This window comes from Chlorocebus sabaeus, chromosome 15 (genome assembly GCF_047675955.1).
Source record: "Chlorocebus sabaeus isolate Y175 chromosome 15, mChlSab1.0.hap1, whole genome shotgun sequence".
Classification (NCBI taxonomy): Eukaryota; Metazoa; Chordata; class Mammalia; order Primates; family Cercopithecidae; genus Chlorocebus; species Chlorocebus sabaeus.
In genome coordinates, this window is record NC_132918.1 from 89,422,580 (window position 1) to 89,446,552 (window position 23,973).

The following is a 23,973-nucleotide window of genomic DNA, read 5'->3' on the forward strand; positions in this document are numbered from 1 at the left end:
ATATGAAATAATCATGGCAGTATGTGACATATTTTTTTCTAACAGAGCATGTTTCCCATTTTTTCTGTAATAATGAAATGCACAAAAATCAAACTCCTATCACATCAGTTACCCAGAAAGTTTGATAGAAGATTTTTTTGGTCAAAGTTTAATTCTCAGAAAACTTTAAAGAAAATTCCAGCTCAGGAAAGGAGAAACCTTTCTTTTCTTTTTTTTTTTTTGAGATGGAGTCTCGCTCTGTCGCCCAGGCTGGAGTGCAGTGGCGCGATATCGGCTCACTGCAAGCTCCGCCTCCCGGGTTTACACCATTCTCCTGCCTCAGCCTCCCGAGTAGCTGGGACTACAGGCGCCCGCCACCTCACCCGGCTATTTTTTTGTATTTTTTAGTAGAGACGGGGTTTCACCATGTTAGCCAGGATGGTCTCAATCTCCTGACCTCGTGATCCGCCTGTCTCGGCTTCCCAAAGTGCTGGAATTACAGGCTTGAGCCACCGCGCCCAGCCGAAAGGAGAAACCTTTCTAAGAGGCAAGATATACTTCACACAGGTACATAATTTGTCATTTTCACATAAAATCAGTGACCTTCATAATTCTGAAACATATTCAATAAAATCATACAGCAAACACTAAACATACACACTTACAAGCTAATAAAATCATAATAAATGTATGTGTATGGAGCCTATTGTGTTAAATAAGAATTACTATCCAAAAAATTAAAGATCACATAATCTTTACTACTACTACTACTACTACTACTACTACTACTACTACTACTGGGCCTAATTCTGGATATAATCAAGTTAACTGCAGCTCTGAGCAAATAAGCAATATCCAAAGTATTAAAAATTGAGAAAATAAGAAATACAGCATGTCCTCAAATACTACTGTTTTGTTCGTTTTTTATAACATGATGGGGGCCAGTGGTGGGGAGAGCTGAGGCCCAGCCGCGACCACTATGTACATGGAGTTTGCATGTTCTCTCCCTGTTTACATGGGTTTCACTCCAGGTACTTCGGTTTCCTCCCACATTCAAAGCTATTCAAGTTGAGTGAACCAGCATATTTGAACGCTCCCAGTCTGAGCGAGTGTGGTACACTCTGCGATACGATGGCATCCTGTCTAGGGCTGATTCCTGCCTTGTTCCACCAGTTGCTGAGACAGGCTCCCACTACCATGAGCCTCAAATAAAACAACTGGGTAAATAATTACCTTACTTATTTTTATTTCTTTCTTAAATGAACGTATAGCTCATATTTATTTCAATGATTAGTATCACAAGTGTTTTAGATCCTTATTTAGAAGTTTGGTGATTTTCTGTTACCAAAATATGGCATAGGAACTGAAATCTCATTTGTATCAAGTAGCCTATGGTAAAACTGGTTTCATTTCATTGAAAGTTGCAGTTTCCAAGAACCTATCAGTAATGTTAAGTGACAACTTATGGTATAGAAACATGATGCATATACCAAGTAAGTTGAGGAAACGGAAAATTAGAGGAACATGACAGAATGTGTGCAAATTTGTTGACAAAGAAAATAAAAAACATTGATCTAAATAGTTAAATGCTATAAAGTAATCTTTGAAAGTAACTATTAAACTGAACCAACCTTGTCAAAGCAAACAAGATTCAGCTGTCCACAAATATTTATTCTTTGGGGACTGATACAGAAAATACCGATCTTTTTCAGTCTTCTCTGAGCATACACAATACCAGCAGTCATTGCAGCGGGAAGTGCGGGGGGCACAGTGATTGTGATAATATCAAGAGACTCAATAATTATGACCCCAACTTGTACCTACAATTAACACAAAAATAAATGTCAAACCCCCAATATTATTTGCTGATTTAATATGGGTATTTCTTTAGTGAAAATCTGTAAGTCATTTTCAATTGTGTATTTCAATTTTATGTATGTGTATATATACATATCTATTAACCATTTACAATTTTTTCTTCAGATATTTCTGCGAAATAAAAAAGCTCAATGAATTATAGAATGACAGCTACTTTCAAAAGAAATTTATCTCATTTTCATAGCGCTACATACTTCACACATGACACACTTCAAAGCCGGTCAACAAGCTTTATCAGATGTTGACTCAGCATGCACACACCTCACTGTGCCAGTCTCCACTTGTGACAAGCGGCGCCTTCAATTAAATAATCAAAAATCATTTTAACACTGTATATTACATCTCAGAGGTAAAAAAGAGAAAATAAAGCTTTTGGTGAGTATGTGGGTTTTTTTTTAAAGTCACAAGACCAAGTAAAAGATCATCTAAACCAGAGCCATCCAAAAGAAGTGTCCTTTACAATGGAAATGTTCTATAGCTGGACTTTCTTTTTTTTTTTTTTTTTTTTTTGAGACGGAGTCTCGCTCTGTCGCCCAGGCTGGAGTGCAGTGGCCGGATCTCAGCTCACTGCAAGCTCCGCCTCCCGGGTTAACGCCATTCTCCTGCCTCAGCCTCCCGAGTAGCTGGGACTACAGGCGCCCGCCACCTGGCCTGGCTAGTTTTTTTTTTTTTTTATTTTTTAGTAGAGACGGGGTTTCACCATGTTAGCCAGGATAGTCTCGATCTCCTGACCTCGTGATCCGCCCATCTCGGCCTCCCAAAGTGCTGGGATTACAGGCTTGAGCCACCGCGCCCGGCCTGGACTTTCTAATATCATAGCTACTAGTCTCATGACTGTGTTAGCATTAAATTAATTAAAATTAAATTAGTTTAACATTTCAGTTCCTCATTCTCACTAGCCACATTTCAAATCCTCAATAGCCGCATGTGATAAATAATTGAGGTTCAAACCCTATTAAGAGTCCCACATACATACCTCATTTAAAATGCTATTAATAATAGTATAGATAAATCCAATGCCAGCAACTGCCACAAGACATAGTAGAAACAAGTAGGCATCTCTGTAGAGTTTAAAATCAGTTGGTTTGGGATACAATATGGAACGAACAAGCTGTCCTTTGGAAGTACTAAATCCTATCAAGAAAAGAAGAGATTTATATTTTCATAAGAAAATGAGAATTATCTCCCATAACAGAATCTCTTTTATTTATTTATTTATTTTTTTGAGACGGAGTCTTGCTCTGTCGCCCAGGCAGTGGTGCAATCTCGGCAATCTCGACTCACTGCAAGCTCCGCCTCCTGGGTTCACGCCATTCTCCTGCCTCAGCCTCCTGAGTAGCTGGGACTACAGGCACCCGCCACCTCGCCCGGCTTGTTTTTTGTATTTTTTAGTAGAGACGGGGTTTCACCATATTAGCCAGGATGGTCTCAATCTCCTGACCTCATGATCCGCCCGTCTCGGCCTTCCAAAGTGCTGGGATTACAGGTGTGAGCCACTGCGCCCGGCCCAGAATCTCTTTTTAAACATTCAGTAGGTATCAAATATGCTGAAACATGCAAAAAGAGATTAAGAGGTTTCCTACCTGTTCTAACAACTATGGCTTTGACGAGTTCTCCGGTGTAGAAACGAGTCTGAATAACAGTTGTCCCACAAAACAAAGTATGTCGTTTATGTGTTTCTGGATTATATAATTCATCTCCTATTCCTTTCACAGCCACCGAAGGATTTGGCAAGTTAGTCTTTGTCACTGGAACACTTTCTCCTTTAAAAAAAAAAAAACAGTTTACAGATTATCAAACGAAAGCACAGGAATCAGTATCAAACACCAAAAAATATTGTTAAATATTTTAAATGCTACTATACTGTTTACAATAATCACTAAGAGTTGTATATGTGGATAACATGACTTAATTTTTTGTCTACCAATTTCCTCACAGAGAAGTATCAAATACTATCTTCCACAATAATTCCAGAAAGTGATTTGTGGCTCAAAGGTAGTATTTGCTTATATTTAGAAACAGTTGTGTTGTTCAGTTTCAAATAATTTCAAAAAAGATTAAGTAGTTGCTACAGTCCATGCACCTGTTTTCTTATCTCTAAGAACTAATGGTAACAGTGGAGAGCACTGTACAAAAGAGATGTGAGGGCCTACCCCTGACCCACCCCTACACACACATACACACACACACACACACAGAGAACAGAAAAGACAGGCAAAAAAGAGATGTGAAAATGAGTAACATGGTGGTTCTCTCAAACCACCACAAACAGTCAAATTCTTTTTAAAATTAATTCTCTGTAGCATTCACATTTCTTGCTTCAAAGAAGGCATGTGTGTCAGATATGTAAAAGTTTATGTGTGAGATATGTATGTGTTTGTGTTTTAAGACATGACTTAACAGTCTCAAAATGTATTACATATAAATCATTTTCTAACCAGACTGACTGTGACAATTAAAAAAAAAACTCACACGATTAAAATAAGATATTGGACAGGCACAGTGGCTCACGCCTGTAACCCCAACACTTTGGGAGGCCAAGGTGGATGGATCACTTGAGGCCAGGAGTTTGCAACCAGCCTGGCCAACATGGTAAAGCCCTGTCTCTACTAAAATGCAAAAATTAGCCACACATGGTGGCACACACCTGTTAGTCTCAGCTACCCGGGAGGCTGAGGCATAAGATTTGCTTGAACCTGGTAGCGAAGGCTGCAGTGAGCCAAGATCGCACCACTGCTCTCCATCCTGGGTGACAGAAAAAGGCTCTGTCTCAAAAAAAAAAAAAAAAAAAATCAAGCTCTATCTCAAGACCATGCATTTCCAAAGGGAAGTCATTTTAAAGTCTGTATCTCCCCAGTTCAAGAAAAATATAAAAATCTTTCTTTATTCCCACTTTTTACATTTCAAATGGGGAACCAAATGCTGTATGCCACATTCTCTGTGGGAAGAGGCCTTCTTTCCACTTCCCTAACCATAAACCATTTCCTAGGGCCCAAAGAGTAGCCAGAGTCAGGCCAAGAGATATGACCAACACTATAGCACAGTATCTAGTATTGCAGCTGAGTATAATGCAGAATTTGGTCTACTCAGAATTTTAAATCTCTAATATCCAACATACTCATGAGTAAAGACACAAATGACATAGCTAATTTTGAAAAGGCTTAATCAGTAACTACTTAGTCATGATATATCATAAACAACTCATGTTGATATTTACTCATTTAGTTTACCTGTTAACATGCTTTCATTTACAATGCAGGTACCATTAATAAGTACAGCATCGCAAGGCATTATTGTCCCATTTAATGGAATGACCATGACATCTCCTGGCACAAGGTCGGTAGAAAAGATTTCTTCTATTTCTGAATTTAAAGAAAGAAAGAAAAATCTGAAAAAGTATTCTTTACTTTGGAAAAATACAGCAAATACTATTCAGAAGTCATCTGATCTCAATAAGAAGTTAATAATGTAACGGGGCAAAATAGAAAAATCCAATAAATGGCAAGTTTTAACAAATAAGATTATTGGGCTAACAAAAGCATGGTATGTCAGCTAGTCTCCTGCTAGGATACCAACTGTGCACAGGTGATGCCAAGTACCCTCTGACGAAGCGAGTAAGTGTGTTTCAACATTCATGATAACTGTCCATGATAAATGTTGACTATTAGCCTAAGGAAGAGACACAATGAGTACACAAAGGAGATTCCTGTGAAACAGGTCAAACTCACTCAGATTTCTATAATCCCCTGAAAACAGAAGGAAGCACTAGAAAACTTGGCATATTTTCTTTTCAACAGCGTATCTATATTCCTTTCCTCACTGCCACTATTTATAACCTTCAAGTCCCACTGCCTCCTCAATATTCCTAAATTACTCTTTTTAGATATTATTTTAAATATGAGTAAATTCATTAAATAAATTAAACACTGTATATTTTATCTAGTTCATTATTTCCTTACAAATTTAAGTTAGTGAAACACTTTTTTAAAAGCTCTTCCCTCTGGTTGAGTTGGTGTTTGAAAAAAAGAAAAATGAAAATGAAAAGATCTTCCAAAGGGTAAAAAGGTTTTCTTTAGAGTCACCTTATATGTAGGTAGGTATTCTCTCTCTTTTCCTCTCATTCTCTAACACCCTCCCTCTCCCTGCCCAAGTTTAATACTGTGCTCAGAAGACAGTCACACTAGTTTATAAATGGAGATGGATGAGAAGAAATCTATTGTTTGTGATGTTAGCCTGGAAGACAAATACTCTCTTTCCTTCTTTTAAAAAAGGAAGTAATTTACTAAATTATGAGGGAAAAACTTTTAAAGAATGACATTTAGTACATAGTAGATATATTGATCTTCATTTAAAAACTAAGATCCCTTCTTTTAAAAATTTGGTTTTTCTTTAAAAAGAAAATAAACCATTCCTCAGACGGGAAGAAAAAAGTAAAAATTTGACTTTTCTTAAAGCCTTTAAATGCCACTTGGAAGTTCTACTCCTTTTAGGTGTAACAGAAAATAAGGTAGCGATGATATGTAAGACTATACAGAGTGGGTAAGGAAGATTCAAGTTGAACGGTATGTGCCCTAGCGTCCCCAGTATCTTCAGCAACAGCAGAATAAGAAGAGGAGAGGCATCAGTAAGCCACACATCTTAGACTTCAACTAAGGGAGGCAGATCTTCCCAGCTAGAGTAGCAGGTGGCCGGGAAGCACAGGGAAGGAAGCAATCTCTTGGGTGTAGTTTGAGTCAAGAAAATGGAGACTGATTTGGTGTTCTGAGTAAATCAAAGCGGCTTCTGCCTCCAAGGCCCATGATGCTGTGCTGCGTCCTTTACCTCTTCGACATCTTGCCAGACAAGTTACATGTCCAAAACATTACCCTCTTACAAGTCTACTTCTCTTCCAGAGTTTCCTATTTAACTAAATAGCACCAACATCCATCCACTTAGCCAGACACCGCTCCATGGCCTCATATACAATGAGGTAAATCCTGTTCAACGGTCACATTTCAGTATCTTTCGAACTCATTTTTTCTAATCTCCACAATCCCTACCTTGATTCGGGGGGGGTGGGGGGGGTCATGCCTTCAGTATTACTCTCCTTTAAACCAGTCTGAATGTGGACACCAGAATGATTTTTTTCCAAAGGGCACGTACTTGATCACTCCTCTGCGTAAAACCCTTCGATGGCAGCTATGCATAGTGGCTCATGCCTGTAATCCCAGCACTCTGGGAGGCCAAGGCGGGCAGATCACTTGAGGCCAGGAGTACCAGACCAGTCTGGCCAACATGGTAACACCGTTTCCACTAAAAACACAAAAATTAGCTGGGTGTGATGGTGTGCATGCCTATAATCCCAGCACTTTGGAAGGCCGAGGCGGGTGGATCACTCGAGACCAGGAGTTCGAGACCAGCCTGGCCAACATGGTGACACCCTATTTTTACTAAAAATATAAATACTGGCTGGGCGTGGTGGCACATGCCTGTAATCCCAGCTACTCAGGAGGCTGAGGCACAAGAATTCCTTGAACCTGGGAGGCGGAGGTTGCAGTGAGCCAAGACTGCCACTGCACTCCAGCCTGGGAGGGAGACTCTATCTAAAAAATAAAATAAAAATAAAAATAAAATAAAATATAAAATAAAATAAAATAAAAAAATAATAATACCACTCAATGGCTTTCCACTGTCTTTTGGACTGAGCCCAAATCCCTAACATGTCTCAGAGAGCTAGCCATCATTTATAGTTGCTATATTTGTCATACTAAATTTCTTCTTTCAGTTCTCACAATGTCCACACAATCTCTAATTTCTAGGCCTTTGGGTATTTAGAACACTCTTCTCTCCTTCTCTCAGCCTCCCCTTATCAACTTCTCACCTACCTCTTATTTGGCTAATTCAAATAATCACCACTTAAAAGCACTTAATCAAAGATGTCATCCCTGATACCTACAGTAAATGAGCTCCTCCTAATATATAAGTTGGCTGACTTCTCCTTATCATAGCATTTATCACACTTCACTGTTACTGTTACTATTGTTATCTCTACACCAAATCCCCAGAGCCCAGCACAGTGCCTGTTATATAGAAGAAAAATACAATTTTATATAAATAAATGAATTTGATACAAACTCAGGAACTGAAATATATACTTTTAGTTCTTAAAAAAATGAATGTATGTGCAAGGCAGAGTGGCTCAAGACTGTAATCTCAAGACTTTGGGAGTCTGAGGCAGGAGGATCTCTTGAGCCCATGAATTCAAGGCGAGTATGGGCAACACAGTGAGACCTTGCCTCTCTAAAAAAAAAAAAAAAAAAAATTTAGCCAGGCATGGTGGCACAAGCCTGCAGTCCCAACTACTTGGGAAGCTGAGACAGGAGGGTAAGTTGAGCCACTGCACTCAGGCCTGGGCAACAGTGAAACCCCATTGACTTAAACAAAAAAAAGGCCGGCTGCAGTGTGCAGTGGCTCAAACCTGTAATCCCAAAACTCTGGGAGGCCCAGCTGGGCAGATCACTCAGCCCAGAAGTTTTGAGACCAGCCTGGGCAACATGGTAAAACTCTGTCTCTAAAAAAAAAAAAAAAAAAAAATACAAAAATTAGCTGGGCATGGTGGCATGCACCCGTAGTCCCAGCTACTCGGGAGACTAAAGTGGGAAGATTACTTGAGTCTGGGAGGTCAAGGCTGCCGTAAGCTGAGATTGCGCCTTTGCACTGCAGCCTGAGTGACAGAGACACTGACTCAAGCGACTGATCAATCAAAGAATATATATGTATTAAACTTTGGGCTTACTTCACACATTATGCCTAACAGGTATCTTTTTTGATTTATTCTTCCAACATTCACTTCAATTACTTACCTTCATTTCCTCTACAAACTGAAACTCTTACGGTGCTATGAGTTGCCACCATGTCATGCAACATAACATATTGCTGAAAGAGGAAAAAGAAGTTAAAAACTAGCCAATATGAACCCATTCAAGAAAAAAGCTAGAGTGCTAAAAAATAAGTTAATTCAATAAATGTATACCACTCCATCATTATAAAATGTCGAGTCAGAAATTCAAATTATTCATTGTTTTAGTTCAAGACAAAACAAGAAGCACCTTTAATAGGATAGCCCTGAAAACAGCACCTTGCAGTATTCCAGTCTGTGATCAGCAACCACAGATCCCTATGGCCTCTAGACAATCAAGTGGTAGAGTCGTGACTCTAAAAAGCACCTGCCATCCCCAACCTCCTACCCCGCAAAACAAACAAAAAAGGGAGGGGGAGAAGGAGCACATATTCATGCAACTAAAATAATGACTGCATTGAGAATTTACATTGTGCCGAGTACTATTCTACACACTTCAGATGTTATTACAAAATACAAATAGAATTGTGAAACCCATAATAAACTTGAACTTACCTTTCTAATGGAATACAGTGAGCTTACGATTGATACTATGGACATAACCACAATAGCTAGAGCATAGTAATAGTATTCATCAGTGCTCCACAGTATAACACTGAACAGCTGGAAAATGTAAAATGGGTTGAGAACCTAAAAAACAAGATTTTAAAGTCAAACTGAATGAGATATTAATGACCATACAGATTGTCCACTTTTTCATGTGACAATTAACCAAAAAGATACAAATACGTACAGGATAAGTTCCATAGTATTCTACAGCAAAATGTACTTCCCTAAAAAGTAGGGCAGGCTGGGTGCAGTGGCTCACGCCTGTAATCCCAGCACTTTGGGCGGCCGAGGCGGGCGGATCATGAGGTCGGGAGATGGAACCATCCTGGCTAACATGGTGAAACCCTGTCTCTACTAAAAAAATACAAAAAAATTAGCCGGGCATGGAGGCGGGCACCTGTAGTCCCAGCTACTCAGGAGGCTGAGGCAGGAGAATGGCATGAACCCGGGAGGTGGAGCTTGCAGTGAGCCTAGATCGCGCCACTGCACTCCACCCTGGGGGACAGAGTGAGACTCCATCTCAAAAAAAAAAAAAAAAAAAAAGTAGGGCAATGTGCTATCATACACAATTATTATTATTAAACTACTATAATTTGGCTAAATAAGGTTAATTTAAATTACTGGCATCCATTTAGGTTCATACCATCCAAATATAGACTCGGCTAGAAAAGGCTAGTAAGTGTATGATTTTAGCTATTCTGCAATCTGCTTTGGCAATAAAGTACATTTATTTCTAACTACTGTGCTCTGGGCTAATAGAATACAAAACTTTTAATGAAACTGAACAAACATTTGCTTATTATAAACTCAAAACACAAATTTACTTATATGTCAAAAGTTCACTGGAGGCCAAAGGAAAGACAAATGTGAGTTAATGAGTTATGTAACTTTGCTTTCTCTAAGATAATAAGTAAGTATTAATTCCTGAATGAAAAAGAGATAAAGGGAGCCCTTGGCAATGCACTTCATCTACCTAAATGTCATGGTATTTTATCAATTTCATTAACCACCCCCCTACCAATGTCTTAAAATTGATGCTTCTGTACTTTTCAAAGCACTTTCATATAGATATAGTTAGATATAGTCTCATTTTACCTGGAAACCAAATGAGATAATTAGAAAACACTTATCCCAAGTTAATAGTTAAAGGAGCAACAGAGAGAATGTACTAAAAATCAGAGCTAGTTACTGATAGAACCACATTACAAATCAGGCTTTCCAATTCCTAATCACTACACTATGCTATGTTCATAAGCAACATTACATGTCCACTCTCAGGAACTGATGAAAAACAATCTTACTTCTACTACTAAAAGTGTTCACCTAATACAACTAATTCTTGAGCTTTAGCCAAAACCAGAATGAAGATTGGTGAACCTAACTCTGCTAGACATTCAACAGGTAATAAAAGCAAAACTAGACAAAATTTTAAGAATACATGCCCCAGATTCTTTCTCTATGAGAGTAAATTTCTTCGTCTTTGCCTTCCAAGTAAAAATACACAAAAAGAGGTTAGGAAAAAGAAAACCAAGAATATCTTAATCACGACTCTTTCCAAATTGACAAATCCATTGATCATGACTGTTGAGTTATATACAATAAATAGTCTTACCTCTTTAATTAGAAGCTTAAAAACAGAAGGCACTTTTACAGCAATTTCATTTACTCCATAAAGCAGTTTTCTATAACAGGAAAATACATTAATACTATTACATTATATAATAGTAGCATAATTTATGAAAGGCATTGTATTAGGTAAGGCTTAAACCACAGACTGCTCTTATTCATGTCTCCAAACACTTGTCTTCTATAATTCAAACTCTCTATCTACAGAATTTAAAACAAAGAAGTCAATAGTAGATACCTATACTGGTAGCATTTAACTTCATTTTGTCTCACATCTTTATGCGTGACAAGTATCTTTCCCACTAGTCTATAATACCATGTGAGCAAAAGGTTCTCTTTTGCACCCCTGAACACACTAGATCTTAACAATTTTGAATTACAATTAATTTTTGCAAGAAACCAAATAAATTGGAGGGATCTTATTTTTTTAATACTGCACTAACAGTGTTTAGTTCAACACATTGTACATTTGACTTTAAAAGAAAATGCTTTTAAAGTTTAAATGTTTCCACTTAATTCCTTATGTTACAGTAGTATTTTCTATATGATAGAGTAATTCTTGACTTTTATGAAGTGTAAGTCTAAATGAGTGAATTTTATGTTCTACCCCTTTGAAAGAACATGCTACAGAACTGTAAGAAAATTTCTTATTGAATTTCAAAATGGCATTTATCTTTAAAATATGCAATACACTGTTGTATTTTTATGATTTAACAAGGAATAACACTATGAAGAAGATTACGTCTCCCAATTTACAATTTTTCATTACGGTGAATTTGAACTATCAATTGTAAGGCATACCATTATTATATGATCAAGAATGACACTTCACCAACTCTATGACACATCCCAATTTCAGAGATGTCAAAAGGTAGAAAAATGTGCACCTGGGAACTGATGAAATATGGTATAATTTCAGGGATACCAACTCCAAAATATCAGCTTTCACATTTTTATAATTCTTAAACTCACAAGATAGTCTTACCCAAATAAAATATCAATAAATTCTCAACTACTATGTCTGTAATATTTAAGTATCTGTTAATATGTACAACTATATGGTAAAGGGTTGACTATGTATACTACTGCTTTCAGGAATTTTGAGAAGATCTAACTTTAGTTGGATAAAAATTACCTGTAGGCATGCATCCCCTTTGTCAGTCCTGCACTATGCTTTTCATAAATTGACGTACAAGAAACACCTTCATCCAGTCCCCTAAATAAATCCAAAGTTTTTACTTTAAACAAAGTTTAAAATATCCAAATTTCTTAACGCCTCATTTTTCTATATGCCTGATTTTATAAAGGTGTGACTTCCTTACAAATGCTTAGAAACCCTTAACAAAAATTAAGATAACAAATGAGAATTTTTAAATCTCAAATTCTTAAGATAAACAATGACAAATCTAAGTCTCAAACCCAACTTCAAAACTATTCAATGTATTTATTGCAGGATAGATGAGATGGCTCTAAATACTCAAGTTTATATAATAATATCATTATCCTTAAGACTGTGCCAAAGGTGTAATAACTAAAATTAAACTTTAAAATTTTAAGATAAAGTATAACTTGAGAATTCTAAACCAAAGATGAAAAAATTTTACTTTTTAGCTACATAGTTTCTCCTTTTCAATTTTAGAGTCAACCTAAGAATTTCTATTAATTGTCTTCCATCTCCATAAAAGCATCAATTCAAACCCTTCCCTAATGCATACCTGGTTTGAAGTGCAGAATTTACGAGTCACAGACAATGCCTAAAATCTGTAGTAATTACAAATGGGATTCAACTAACATATCCACTTTTTCCCAAAATATCTTAATTATGCTTTTTTTTTTTTTTTTTTTTGAGATGGAGTCTTGCTTTGCCGCCAGGCTGGAGTACAGTGGCACGATCTCAGCTCACTGCAACCTCCGCCTCCTGGGTTCAAGCGATTCTCCTGCCTCAGCCTCCTGAGTAGCTAGGACCACAGGCACATGCCACCACACCCAGCTAATTTTTGTATTTTTAGTAGAGAAGGGGTTTCACCATGGTGGCCAGAATGGTCTCGATCTCTTGATCTCAGGTGATCCACTCGCCTCGGCCTCCCAAAGTGCTGGGATCACAGGTGTGAGCCACCACCCCATGCCTTAATTATGCTTATTTTAACTGAGATACCAGCTATAAAACTCTAAAGCAAAGAGAGTCTTACATATACTTAATTTCAATCCTTTTTCACATTTTCCACATTGGAAAGCTAAGCTTCATAATTCACTGCAATCAGTGGAATAAGTTTAAATTTTTAAGTTTCTATGGCTGGCAAAAGACACACAGTAAATATGTTTGACATTTCTTCCCACTGAATTTGATGACTTCTCCAGAAGGCAGCAAGGGCCAGTGCCAAGTAAAAAAAAAAAAAATTTTTTTTTTAAACAAAATGACAGCCCAATGGCAATTTTCTTTGTTTTTTTGAAACGCAGTTTCGCTCTTCTGCCCAGGCTGGAGCAGAGTGGTGCAGTATCGGCTCACTGCAACCTCCGGCCCCCCAGGTTTGAGCGATTCTCCTGCCTCAGCCTCCCAAGTATTGGGATTATAGCCATCCGTCACCAGGCCCGGCTAATTATTTTTTGTATTTTTAGTAGGGATGGGGTTTCACCATGTTGGCCAGGCTGGTCTTGAACTTCTCACCTCAGGTGATCCACCCACCTTGGCCTCTTAAAGTGCTAGAATTACAGGCATGAGACACTGCTTCTGGCCCAATTTTCTTTAAGGCAATAGTTCTTAATCAGGAATGGTTTTTAGAACTAGGCGTGTAAAAATGCCCATGCCCATTCCAGAATGTTCCAATTCTTTACTGCATCTGAGTAAAAAATCCAGGCATGAATATTTTATTTTTTACTTCCAATAGAAACTTACAGGTATGAATATTTTAGATGTTCATAACATGATTTTCTTTTTACCGCTAAAATTAAGAATTCCTTTGGCACTCTAAAGCAACAATATTAATGAGTATTTATAATAATCATTCTAAGAGCAATAAAATAGAATCTTAATTTGTACTTACATAACTTGAATCCTCAATTAAAAATAAAGGAATTACTACAGCTTGCCCCATTCTTTATCTACATAGTAAAATTAATTTCTATTTGCCTATTACTCTACTCCTCAAGTACCACAGGTTCCAAGTGTCAGTAAACAGGTAATGATTCAGATACTCTAAGTTAAGATACAGGCTATGAGGTATACTCAAAATCACTTTGAGGTGCCACAGGTAAGAACTCAGACTCAGTCGACTTTGGCATCATACTGATTCTAAGTTTCATGCAAACGCTGCCATGGTGCAAGCTACGGTGGGACTTATTTTAAAATGGCTAATGAGCCTTCAAACAGCAACAAGGTGTTGTTAATTAATACGTGAATAGAAATGTAAAAGCTCAGCAATTTTATGAGTACTAGAATGGCCTCTTTTCTACCTAGAATGTTTTCAGGATATTCAAAGTATAATCCAAATAAAAGGAAGATACTTACTTTAAGAAATCAAAATTGTGAATGGTATCATTCCAGAAATATTTTACACTATGATGGGTGAAATAACGAATCTGTGGAACACAAATAAATGTTACACCAAAAAGCATATTATCACTTGTGACAAGTAATCTGTTACTTCTATTAAAAGCTATTTATAGAATTATATATAGCATTATATATAGTAATATGTAATATTTTATATGCATTTAAATTTATCTCAAGCATTAACTGCAAACACAAAATTATAGAATATACGTGATAGCATAAAATGTAACAATTCTGATTTTTAAAGAAACTTTGACGTTAGGATCACAATACCTGTTGTGATTCAGCCTGTGAATATTTACTGATCCCGTGCCTATTTTCTCCAGTGGGATTCTCAATTAAACAAACTGCATGGCCATTTGAAAGCTTATTAGACATAGATTTTGGACTTGAAACTGGGTGAGTTTCCAAAGAAAGAACACGAATTTTTGCACAAAACCACATTTTGAATTCATCCTTAAAAAGAAAGGGATAAGGGTAAGGAGTCAATTTTATATAAAACTGCCTGTATTTTCATTTAATTTCCATTCTTCACAAGACATTATTTCCTCATCTCTAATTGAGGAAACATCATTCCTGCTCACTAAATATTATACCATTTCATGCTTAAATTCAAACATAAAGTGCTTTCCATTGCTCATGGTTTTTATGACATATTTAACCGACAAGTACATCAATACTTCATAAAATAACACGAATAATTCCTTAATTAGCCTATATACTTAGACTAGATTTAAAACCTCTTAAAATATGCTTCCAGTTAGGATTTTTAAAAAAGAAAAAAGGCTGAGATGTATCAGCATCACACAGCAGACAGGCAGCTGGCCTAGTGACTGAGATCTGGACTACAGTCCTAATGGACCAGTAGCCTTAACAGACAAGTATCTAATCTCTCAGGGCAATAAGAGATATGAAAGGAAGGGGGTGAATTTGATCACCTTTAAGATTCCTTTAAACTCTAATCACTATAATAATAGTTAATTCAAATACAAATCCTCTAGAAATACTAGAATTAGCATTCCTCATTTTATCCAGGCAGCGATGTTCCCTTCATCTATTATTCTGAATAAAGTATACACAGAGACATTGTTTTACTCCCTAAATAACCAGCTACAAGTAAATACATAAACTTACAGTAGTCCTCAGCAGCACTACGTCACAGTCTTTAATTGCAGCTCTGACACAGGTCGCTTTCACCCGCCACTCAGGCATCCAATAGAGGAGGAGGAGGAGAAACCCACCAGTGCAAATCACTCCTAAAGAAACTATGGCAAGTTTCCAGCGACTCAAATTGTAACCATAAATCTCCTGCATGGACACAGCAATCACATGATTAATTATCAAACGATATGGCAGATAAATACATTCCAAAGTTCTTTGTTTCCCAGATAGGTATTATCGTCTTGTCACATAAACTGTATTTTCCCAATCCATAATTTACCTTTAAATTTTGTTTCTGACCAGTTTACTGTCAGTTATATTTTAAGTATTTTAAGTAAATTTGTTGGTATTTACACTTTGTTTTTATATTTAATTTACGTCTAATACATTCTTTTCCACTGATATAGTAAATTCATATTTGGTACACTTTCCTAGAATGTTTGCAATTTCATTTTTACGTATCTTTTTAATTCTTCTTGAATTTATCTTGTTATGAGGTGGGCTTTTTTTTTAAATTAACATTTGATTTTGAGATAAATTTTAGATTTATAGAAAAGTTGCAAAAATATTATGAAGTTCCTGACATCCTTTGTGCAGTTTCCACTAATGTTAACATTTCCTGGTACATTTGTTAAAAATCAATAGATTAACACTGCTGTATTACTATTAACTAAACTCTGTTTTAGGATTTCACTAGTTTTCCACTAACATGTTATTTCTGTTGCACGATATAATTGAGAGTATCACAGTACATCTGGATGAATAGATTTTAATTTACTGTTTCCCAAATGATTTACTAATTGTCCCAATACCACTGCGAATGATCAATTTGATCCACTGACAAATTATCTTATAGTTTCAGGTTAGCTCCCCCAACAAGCGTTGCCAGATTTAACAAATGAAAATGCAGGGGGCCCACTTAAATTAAAATTTCAAATAAATAATAATCCTTTTGTCTGTCCCATGCAACATTTGGACATATTTATATTAAAAATTTCTCCCTTGATTATATGATTTTTACATTTAACAGGGCATCTTATACTTTACCTGACATCTTTCTGGCTCCCACCAACAAAAAGTAGAGAAAGTTGATTTTAGAAAATTTTTGTAAGTCAAAATGAGAAATCTTTATTTGGTATTATACTTAAATTTTTTATTTAGGATTATATTAGCCAATGTTACCTCTTAAATCACCAAATGCAAAAACATACTTCTAAGTTTTAACAGACCACAAGTAAAAAAAGAATTATACTAAAAGCAACTAATAGACATACTACACAATCCCAATTCAAAAGCACAGGATGAAGAAAGAAGCCCATTGAGTTAGCTGCTGCTGCTACTGTTAATTGTCTTTTTCTAGTCCCTAAAATAATAAATTGCAGAGAGAAAGTCTTCATACTTCACAAGTAAATTAGAACAGCTGGTTACCATTTCATCTTCTTGACCCTGATTGATGATCTTCCTTTCTTCCTTGTCCATACCTACAGTGGTTTAAAGGTCTTGTGCTTCAAAACAATGGAAGATCACTGAGGGAAAAAAGGGAACAAATGTTAGTGAATTATTTTATATCTCAGCAGACGATACAACTTCATTCCATCAATTGTCTATTATACAAGGGGTCCCCAACCCCTTGGTCACGGACCTGTTAGGAACAGGGCCACACAGTAGGAGGTGAGTGACAGGCAAGCAAGCATTACTGCCCCAGCTCTACCTGCCATCAGATCAACAGCGGCATTAGATTCTCATAGGAGCACGAACCCTACTGTGAACCACGCATGGCAAGGGATCTAGGGTGCACGCTCCTTATGAGAATCTAATGCCTCAGGATCTGAGACGGAACAGTTTCATCCCGAAACCATCCCTCCCCACCCGTAACTGTCTTCCATGAAACCAGTCCCTGGTGCCAAAAAGGTTGGGGACCGCTGTTTTATTATACCATTGAAGTGTTCTTTTAATATTTAATAAAATTTTGTTTAAATATGAATTCTTCCAAAGCAGTGATGTATTCATCACTTGCTCATGGGATGTATCAAACTTTAGATGACACATAAGTAGTTTCTAAAGTGCTAGCTGGTTCTAATGACATTTTCAATGGGATACCAGTGCTTGAACCTGCATTACTGAACTACCACAAAGCATGGCATATTTCATTAATTTGTTCAGACTAGCAACAACTTTGATACAGAACAATTTATATTCTGAGAGGAACTACTAACAGAGTCTTCGTTTTTCATTCCACAGATTCAGAAGTAGTCTAGTTTAAGCATCTTGAGCTAAAAGTACTTCATACAACTCAAATTTATTCCCTGTAGCATAGTAAAGAGCTACAACACTAGCAGTGAAACCAACCCAAAAACTTCTCAGAGATTATTAATCATCCAATAAATATTGACTGAGCACCAATTACATAAATGGCAATCCCTGGCCAAGAGCCAATCGCTATGGCAGGTTACTCCTACTGGAGAGCACTCAGCTGACTCCAGCATTCAATTCCAAGTCCACCGGGCAACTTTCTGATTGCTTCTGACTACCTAGAAAGCTTGTCCAGGGAAAAAATTCATTGAGCCCACTGACATATTTTTCCTTTTTTTTTTTTTTTTTTTGTATTTCAAATATTAAACATTCAGCTACACATTAAAGAAATTTGCAAGATGTAAAACGATGCCAGTTTTCTAACTTTTTGTTTTTTCAGAAAATATCTTCTAAAAATGTTACTTAAAATGTAATTATTTTATTTTTTAATAAATATTTAAAATATCAGTTTTAATTCATATATGGTATCAATAGCTATAGTCCACATAAATAAAAGCCCTTTAGCATCCACAAAAATTTTCAAGAAGGTAGATGGGTTTCAGCCCCCCGAGTTTGATAACCACTGCTTTAGATGAGGCTGATCTCACAATGGGAATATTACTGCCTTCGTTTCAGATCCCATACTCTACTCATCTACCCAGTGCACAGCAGGCTTGACACACAGTACGCACTCAAAAATGCTTACTGAATAAATGATCTGATTTTTTTTTTTTTTTTTTTTTTTGAGACGGAGTCTCGCTCTGTCGCCCAGGCTGGAGTGCGGTGGCCGGATCTTAGCTCACTGCAAGCTCCACCTCCCGGGCTCACACCATTCTCCTGCCTCAGCCTCCCGAGTAGCTGGGACTACAGGCACCCGCCACCTCGCCCGGCTAGTTTTTTGTATTGTTTAGTAGAGACAGGGTTTCACCATGTTAGCCAGGATGGTCTTGATCTCCTGACCTCGTGATCCGCCCGTCTCAGCCTCCCAAAGTGCCGTGATTACAGGCTTGAGCCACCGCACCCGGCCAATGACCTGATTTTTAAAATGTGCACTAAGTAACAATACCTATTTATTTTAAGATGATATACATTAACAGCCAAGTAAAAACCAAATGCAGAACTTTAAAGTAACCCCATACATAACATTGTTGAAACTTCCTGATGTTCTATCATAAAGTAACCAAAAAGAGGGGTCTAGCTGCCGAGCTTGGTGGCTCACGCCTGTAATCCCAGCACTCTGGGAGGCCAAGGCAGGCAGATCACCTGAGGTCAGGAGTTCAAGACCAGAATGGCCAACATGGTGAAAAACCACATCTTTACAAAAATACAAAAATTAACCGGGCATAATGGTGGGTGCCTGTAATCCCAGCTACTCAGGAAGCTGAGGCGGGAGAATTGCTTGAACCCAGGAGGCAGAGGTTGTAGTGAGCTGAGGTCACATCACTGTACTCCAGCCTGGGCCACAGAGAAAGACTTCATCTCAAAAAAGAGACGGGTCTGTCTGTACAGTTACTCATGTCGTTTTAATAATTTCACTCCTAACTATGACATTCTTATCAAATATGTGAATACATAAACATTGGTACAATAATAAATAACCAGCAAGACAATGAACTTGGTGCCACTGTGGAAAAGGAGAAATCTTACACACTATTGGGTCCAACTTCCTCTAAACAAGCCGTATGACCATACAAAATCTTCTGGGCATGGTAACAAGGTCTTCTCCACCTAGGGCAGTGTAATGGTCCTAGAGCATATTACCAGAGTTAGTCCACCATAATAATGTTCCATAAAATCAAACACTTTTGGGTGTCAGTTATTCTCAAGGGCTGCGCCTGCTACTAGAGACTATGGTGAGAATAAGCCCAGGCTCTTTCCCTGTAGAGAAGATCAACCATCATCACCTGAATGTGTAAAGTAATAATACCGTACAGGCCTACTATCAAAGGATAAACCAAAGACCTTTTGCTTTGACACTGTCCCGGCTAAACAATACTAGTCTGAGGTTAAGCTCAAAAGTGAATCTTGTAGTCATCACTCAGCAGTCACCAGGGTCAGTTTTGGTTTGGGTTTGTTTGTTTTCTTTAAATAGAGACAGGGTCTCACTATGTTGCTCAGGCTGGTTCAGAACTCCTGGGCTCAGGCAATCCTCCCACCTCAGCCTCCTAAAATGCTGAGATTGCAGGAATGAGCCACCACATCCCATGGGGTCTTTGTTGATAACCAATTCTGATCTCCAGTTCCAATCACCACCACCTAAAATATGCTTCCTCAGGGAAGGGATTACTTCGCATTCTCATATGGAGACTTCTGCTTCCAACCAAGTTGAAACAAAAGGGATCATACTTGCCCTCCTGCCCTAAAGCAACAACAAATCATATAATCGTTTTCAAGGAATTGTACATCAGGCAATGAAGAAAACTGATAACTGAGAGATCAAAAAAACAAACTAGGCAAGCCCTACAACCATCCCACTTTACTGACGGAAAACACTTCACGGGTCACATAAAGAGGGAGGACAGGTCGCTCCGAGGGAGCCCAGCAGTTTCTGAGTTTGGGAGACGAAACCGGAAGTCTGGGCAGCACCAAAGCAATGAGATTTGCGGATGAGATCACCAGAAGAGAGTCTGGCCCACTAGGAAGACAACTGATCTGCAAGACGGACTCCCTCAAGCCTTCAGCTGCGCACTGCTCAGCACTTGTGTGTGAAGAAACTACCGAAGGCCAGGGAGAGAACCACCCAAAATGATGAAGGGGATTAAACCACGAGGGCTCACAAAAGGCTGGGAATCATATCCATTTTTACCAACCACAGTGGAAAACCCCATTAGCCACAAGGAATCAGGAAGGGTATTCAGATTTTTGCTTTAGTTAGTGGGATAAAATTTGCCTCAAACAAAAACTGCTCTGGTACTGCCTAACAAAGCTTAAACCTAAGACCTGAAATAATACAACTGTTTTCAAGTAAATAAGGCTAGGCGCAGGCTCACATCCGTAATCCCATCTCTTTGGGAGGCTGGGGCAGGCAGATCACCTGAGGCCAAAAGTTCGAGACCAGCCTGGCCAACATGGTGAAACCTCATCTCTACTAAAAATACAAAAAAAAAAAAAAACTAGCCAGGCATGGTGGTGCACGCCTGTAGTCCCAGCTACTTGGGAGGGTGAGGCAGAAGAATTGCCTGAATCCCAGAGGCAGAGGCTGCAGTGAGCCAAGATCGCACCACTGCACTCCAGCCTGGGCAACAGAGTGACGCTCCGTCTCAAAAAAAATAATTACAAACTTTTAAAACACCAATGGGTCAAAGTCATCAAAGTGGAAAATATAAAGTATTCTGAACTGAATAAAAATGATATACTGAAATGTGTAAGATGCCACAAAAACAGTACTGAGAAAAAAATTTACAGCACTAAATTCCAGTATCTGAGAGAAGAAAGGTCATGACCTCAGCTTCCCCCTTAAGAAAAGCAGAGAAAGAATAGCAAATTACTCCCAGAATAACTGCTATAGGGAAATAAAATTTAGAGAAAAAAGTAAATAAAATAAAAAAACAGAAAGATAGAGGAAATGTCACTGAAACCAAAAAGGCTGGTTCTCTGAAATCCATAAAATTGTTAACTGCTACCTAGACTCATCAAAATGAAAGAAAATGGGGAGGGAGAGGTGCAAATTACCAATATCAGTAATAAGCAGATATACCATAACAGACTCTGCAAGTATCAGAAGTATCAGAAGGCTAATCAAGGAACTTAAGAAGCAACCTGACACTGATACACCAACTTTTTTGTAGGTTTAAAGTTACTTCAAAATTAAAAATTGTTAAATTTAAAAACCCATCTTTATTGACCAGGGGATGGCCATGAGTTTGATAACTGCTAAAGCTAAGTTAAAAGCTGAGTGAATGGGTACATGGGAGTCCATTATACTAGTCTTTCTACTTTTTAATGTATAGAAATTGTTGATAATAGAAAAGCTTTTCAAAAAATAAATTAAACAGCTGGGTGCAGTGGTGCATGCCTATAGTCTCAACTACTCAGGAGGCTGAAATGAGAGAACCACTTGAGCCCAAGAGTTTGAGTCCAGCCTGGGCAGAACAGTGAGACTCCACTGCTAAAAAAATTAAAAATTTAAAAATTAATATCCACCCATCTGAAGCTTTTAGATAGAAGAAAATTTTCAGAAGACATTTATTTCTGGCAGAAAGGGCCACAAATATTGAGGACTCTGCCTCTAGGGGTCCAAAGTCCACTGACTCAATCTACTGTGTACCAAGTATTAACCATAAACTCAATTCACCAAACTTTTGTCGGTTTTTGAATCTTACTCTTCTCCACCCTTCTCTATCAATTTCCCACAAACCTATAGACTTCCCACTCCTGTAAATCCAAATTTTTCAATGTAGAATGTACACATAAATAGATGAATAAGCATGTTTTATAACTTTAGAAAGGAACTGCTGTTAAAATCCAACGTTTTCACTAAGCCCATGTACTTAAATTTAAAATTTTTTCTCCAAATATCTATAGAAAGAGTTTGTTCACCTTAGTTCAGCATAATTATATTTTTCACTTCATCTTCTACAGTTAGACCACAGAAAGAACTATTCCAATTAGTTTTAAATGGGCTTATTATTGATAGTTCACTGCCTATAGCAACCTATTTTCATACTTTTAAAAATACAATTTTTTAACCATATAACACCATTACTCTTTTTATGAGTGTAATTTCTCTAAAATGTAGTTGGTTTCTAAAGCAAATTAAGTCTTAGCAAATTTTACCAAAGTGCTAAAAATAAATAATTCAAATAAAAAGTTGCTCTAAAAACCTCCAATTAATATATTCACTTTGAGTACATTATATACTTCAAAGGAAATTACCCAAGAATTCACTTTTCACATAAACTTTTAGTCAACTCCAACGTGCCAATTCCAACAGCTCTTACATTTATAACATATGTATGTTATAAACATACTTAAATTTTAAATCTACATAAGTAAGAGCCCTGATTATTTCAATGACTCCAAGAGGATTAAAAAAAACCACACAAACATATTTAAAATACACTGCTTATCAAGATAAAAATATATATTAAATACAATTCCACTATATATCTAATCAGACATTTGAAGCATGAATACCCAACTGATCAACCCGTTACTCACAGAAGTGGAACTTCTGCGGCTGCTGGCACCATGGTTTTAATCAAGTCAAAATTTTACGTCAGAGAAAAAAACTGAAGGATTTTCTCACCAATAGCACTGTGTCATCACTCTTCCCAATTCCTGATATTGGGCGGCTTTCAGAAGCTGGCTCTTAAGAATAAAAATAAAACTAAGCACAAAAATTTACAATTTTATGCCAAATATTTCTGTTTTGGTTCTGTCTGAACTGCTTTCAGAATGATGAAGATATTAAAATTTAGAATTCTGTAATTCACCAATTTTTAGTAAGTTTTCAGAAGATGTGCCCTTCTGCCATCTGTCACAGGTAGAGCTCCTATTATTTGAATGAATCCTAGCTAGTTAGCTCACCGAAGTTCCCATTCCACAGTGCATGCCTGAGTCTTGATGTTATCTGAATAGCAAGGAGCTTATAGGCTATTGTGCTTAACCAAACCCTTCCTTGAATTTATAATAAACTTGATTTGCTGTGCGAGTCTTAAAAAAAAAAAAGCAGTATGGGACAAAGTGAAGCTACTGGAAAAAAATCTCACTAAATTAAATACGTTAATTTTTGAAAGTTTACTTATTTTTTCACATTATGTAATTACTACAAACTATTAAAGTATAATATTTATCCTATACTATGCCAAAAGTTAGTCAGATTTCTTTCCTTAAAACAAGATGAGTTGTTTTCAGACACAGAAATCTCCAAACCTCAAAGACATCTTTGCTTCAAACCTGAGTTTCTCATGAGCTGTAACAATATTATAATAGTGAGGGTGGACAGTGTTGAATTTTTTTAAGGATAGTCTATGTATGTGCCTACAATTCCAAAGTAGGTAATTTCACAAAGTGATTTAAAGAATGACCTGTAATCAAG

The 23,973-nt window shown here is 37.3% G+C and overlaps 1 protein-coding gene across 7 annotated transcripts in view; it reads right to left on the minus strand.

The window, feature by feature from the left end:
- Window positions 1-23,973, minus strand: part of ATP13A3 (ATPase 13A3) — an 86,209-nt gene that overhangs the window by 42,643 nt on the left and 19,593 nt on the right. For 5 of the 7 annotated variants that reach the window (XR_005241956.2, XM_038003084.2, XM_008009563.3 and 2 more), the window contains exons 3-14: window positions 17,070-17,167; window positions 15,615-15,788; window positions 14,754-14,936; window positions 14,436-14,506; window positions 12,066-12,146; window positions 10,917-10,986; window positions 9,251-9,385; window positions 8,700-8,772; window positions 5,088-5,219; window positions 3,441-3,620; window positions 2,834-2,991; window positions 1,611-1,799 (exon numbers count right to left, since the gene is read on the minus strand). Coding sequence is in view for 6 of the 7 variants with exons in the window: in XM_038003084.2 (XP_037859012.1) it covers window positions 1,611-1,799; window positions 2,834-2,991; window positions 3,441-3,620; window positions 5,088-5,219; window positions 8,700-8,772; window positions 9,251-9,385; window positions 10,917-10,986; window positions 12,066-12,146; window positions 14,436-14,506; window positions 14,754-14,936; window positions 15,615-15,788; window positions 17,070-17,120 (1,497 nt within the window). In the remaining variant the exon portion in view is untranslated. Of the gene's footprint in view, window positions 1-1,610; window positions 1,800-2,833; window positions 2,992-3,440; window positions 3,621-5,087; window positions 5,220-8,699; window positions 8,773-9,250; window positions 9,386-10,916; window positions 10,987-12,065; window positions 12,147-14,435; window positions 14,507-14,753; window positions 14,937-15,614; window positions 15,789-17,069; window positions 17,168-19,580; window positions 19,681-23,973 lie in introns of all 7 variants that reach the window. The other 2 variants (XM_038003080.2, XM_038003081.2) reach the window with 2 other exon arrangements.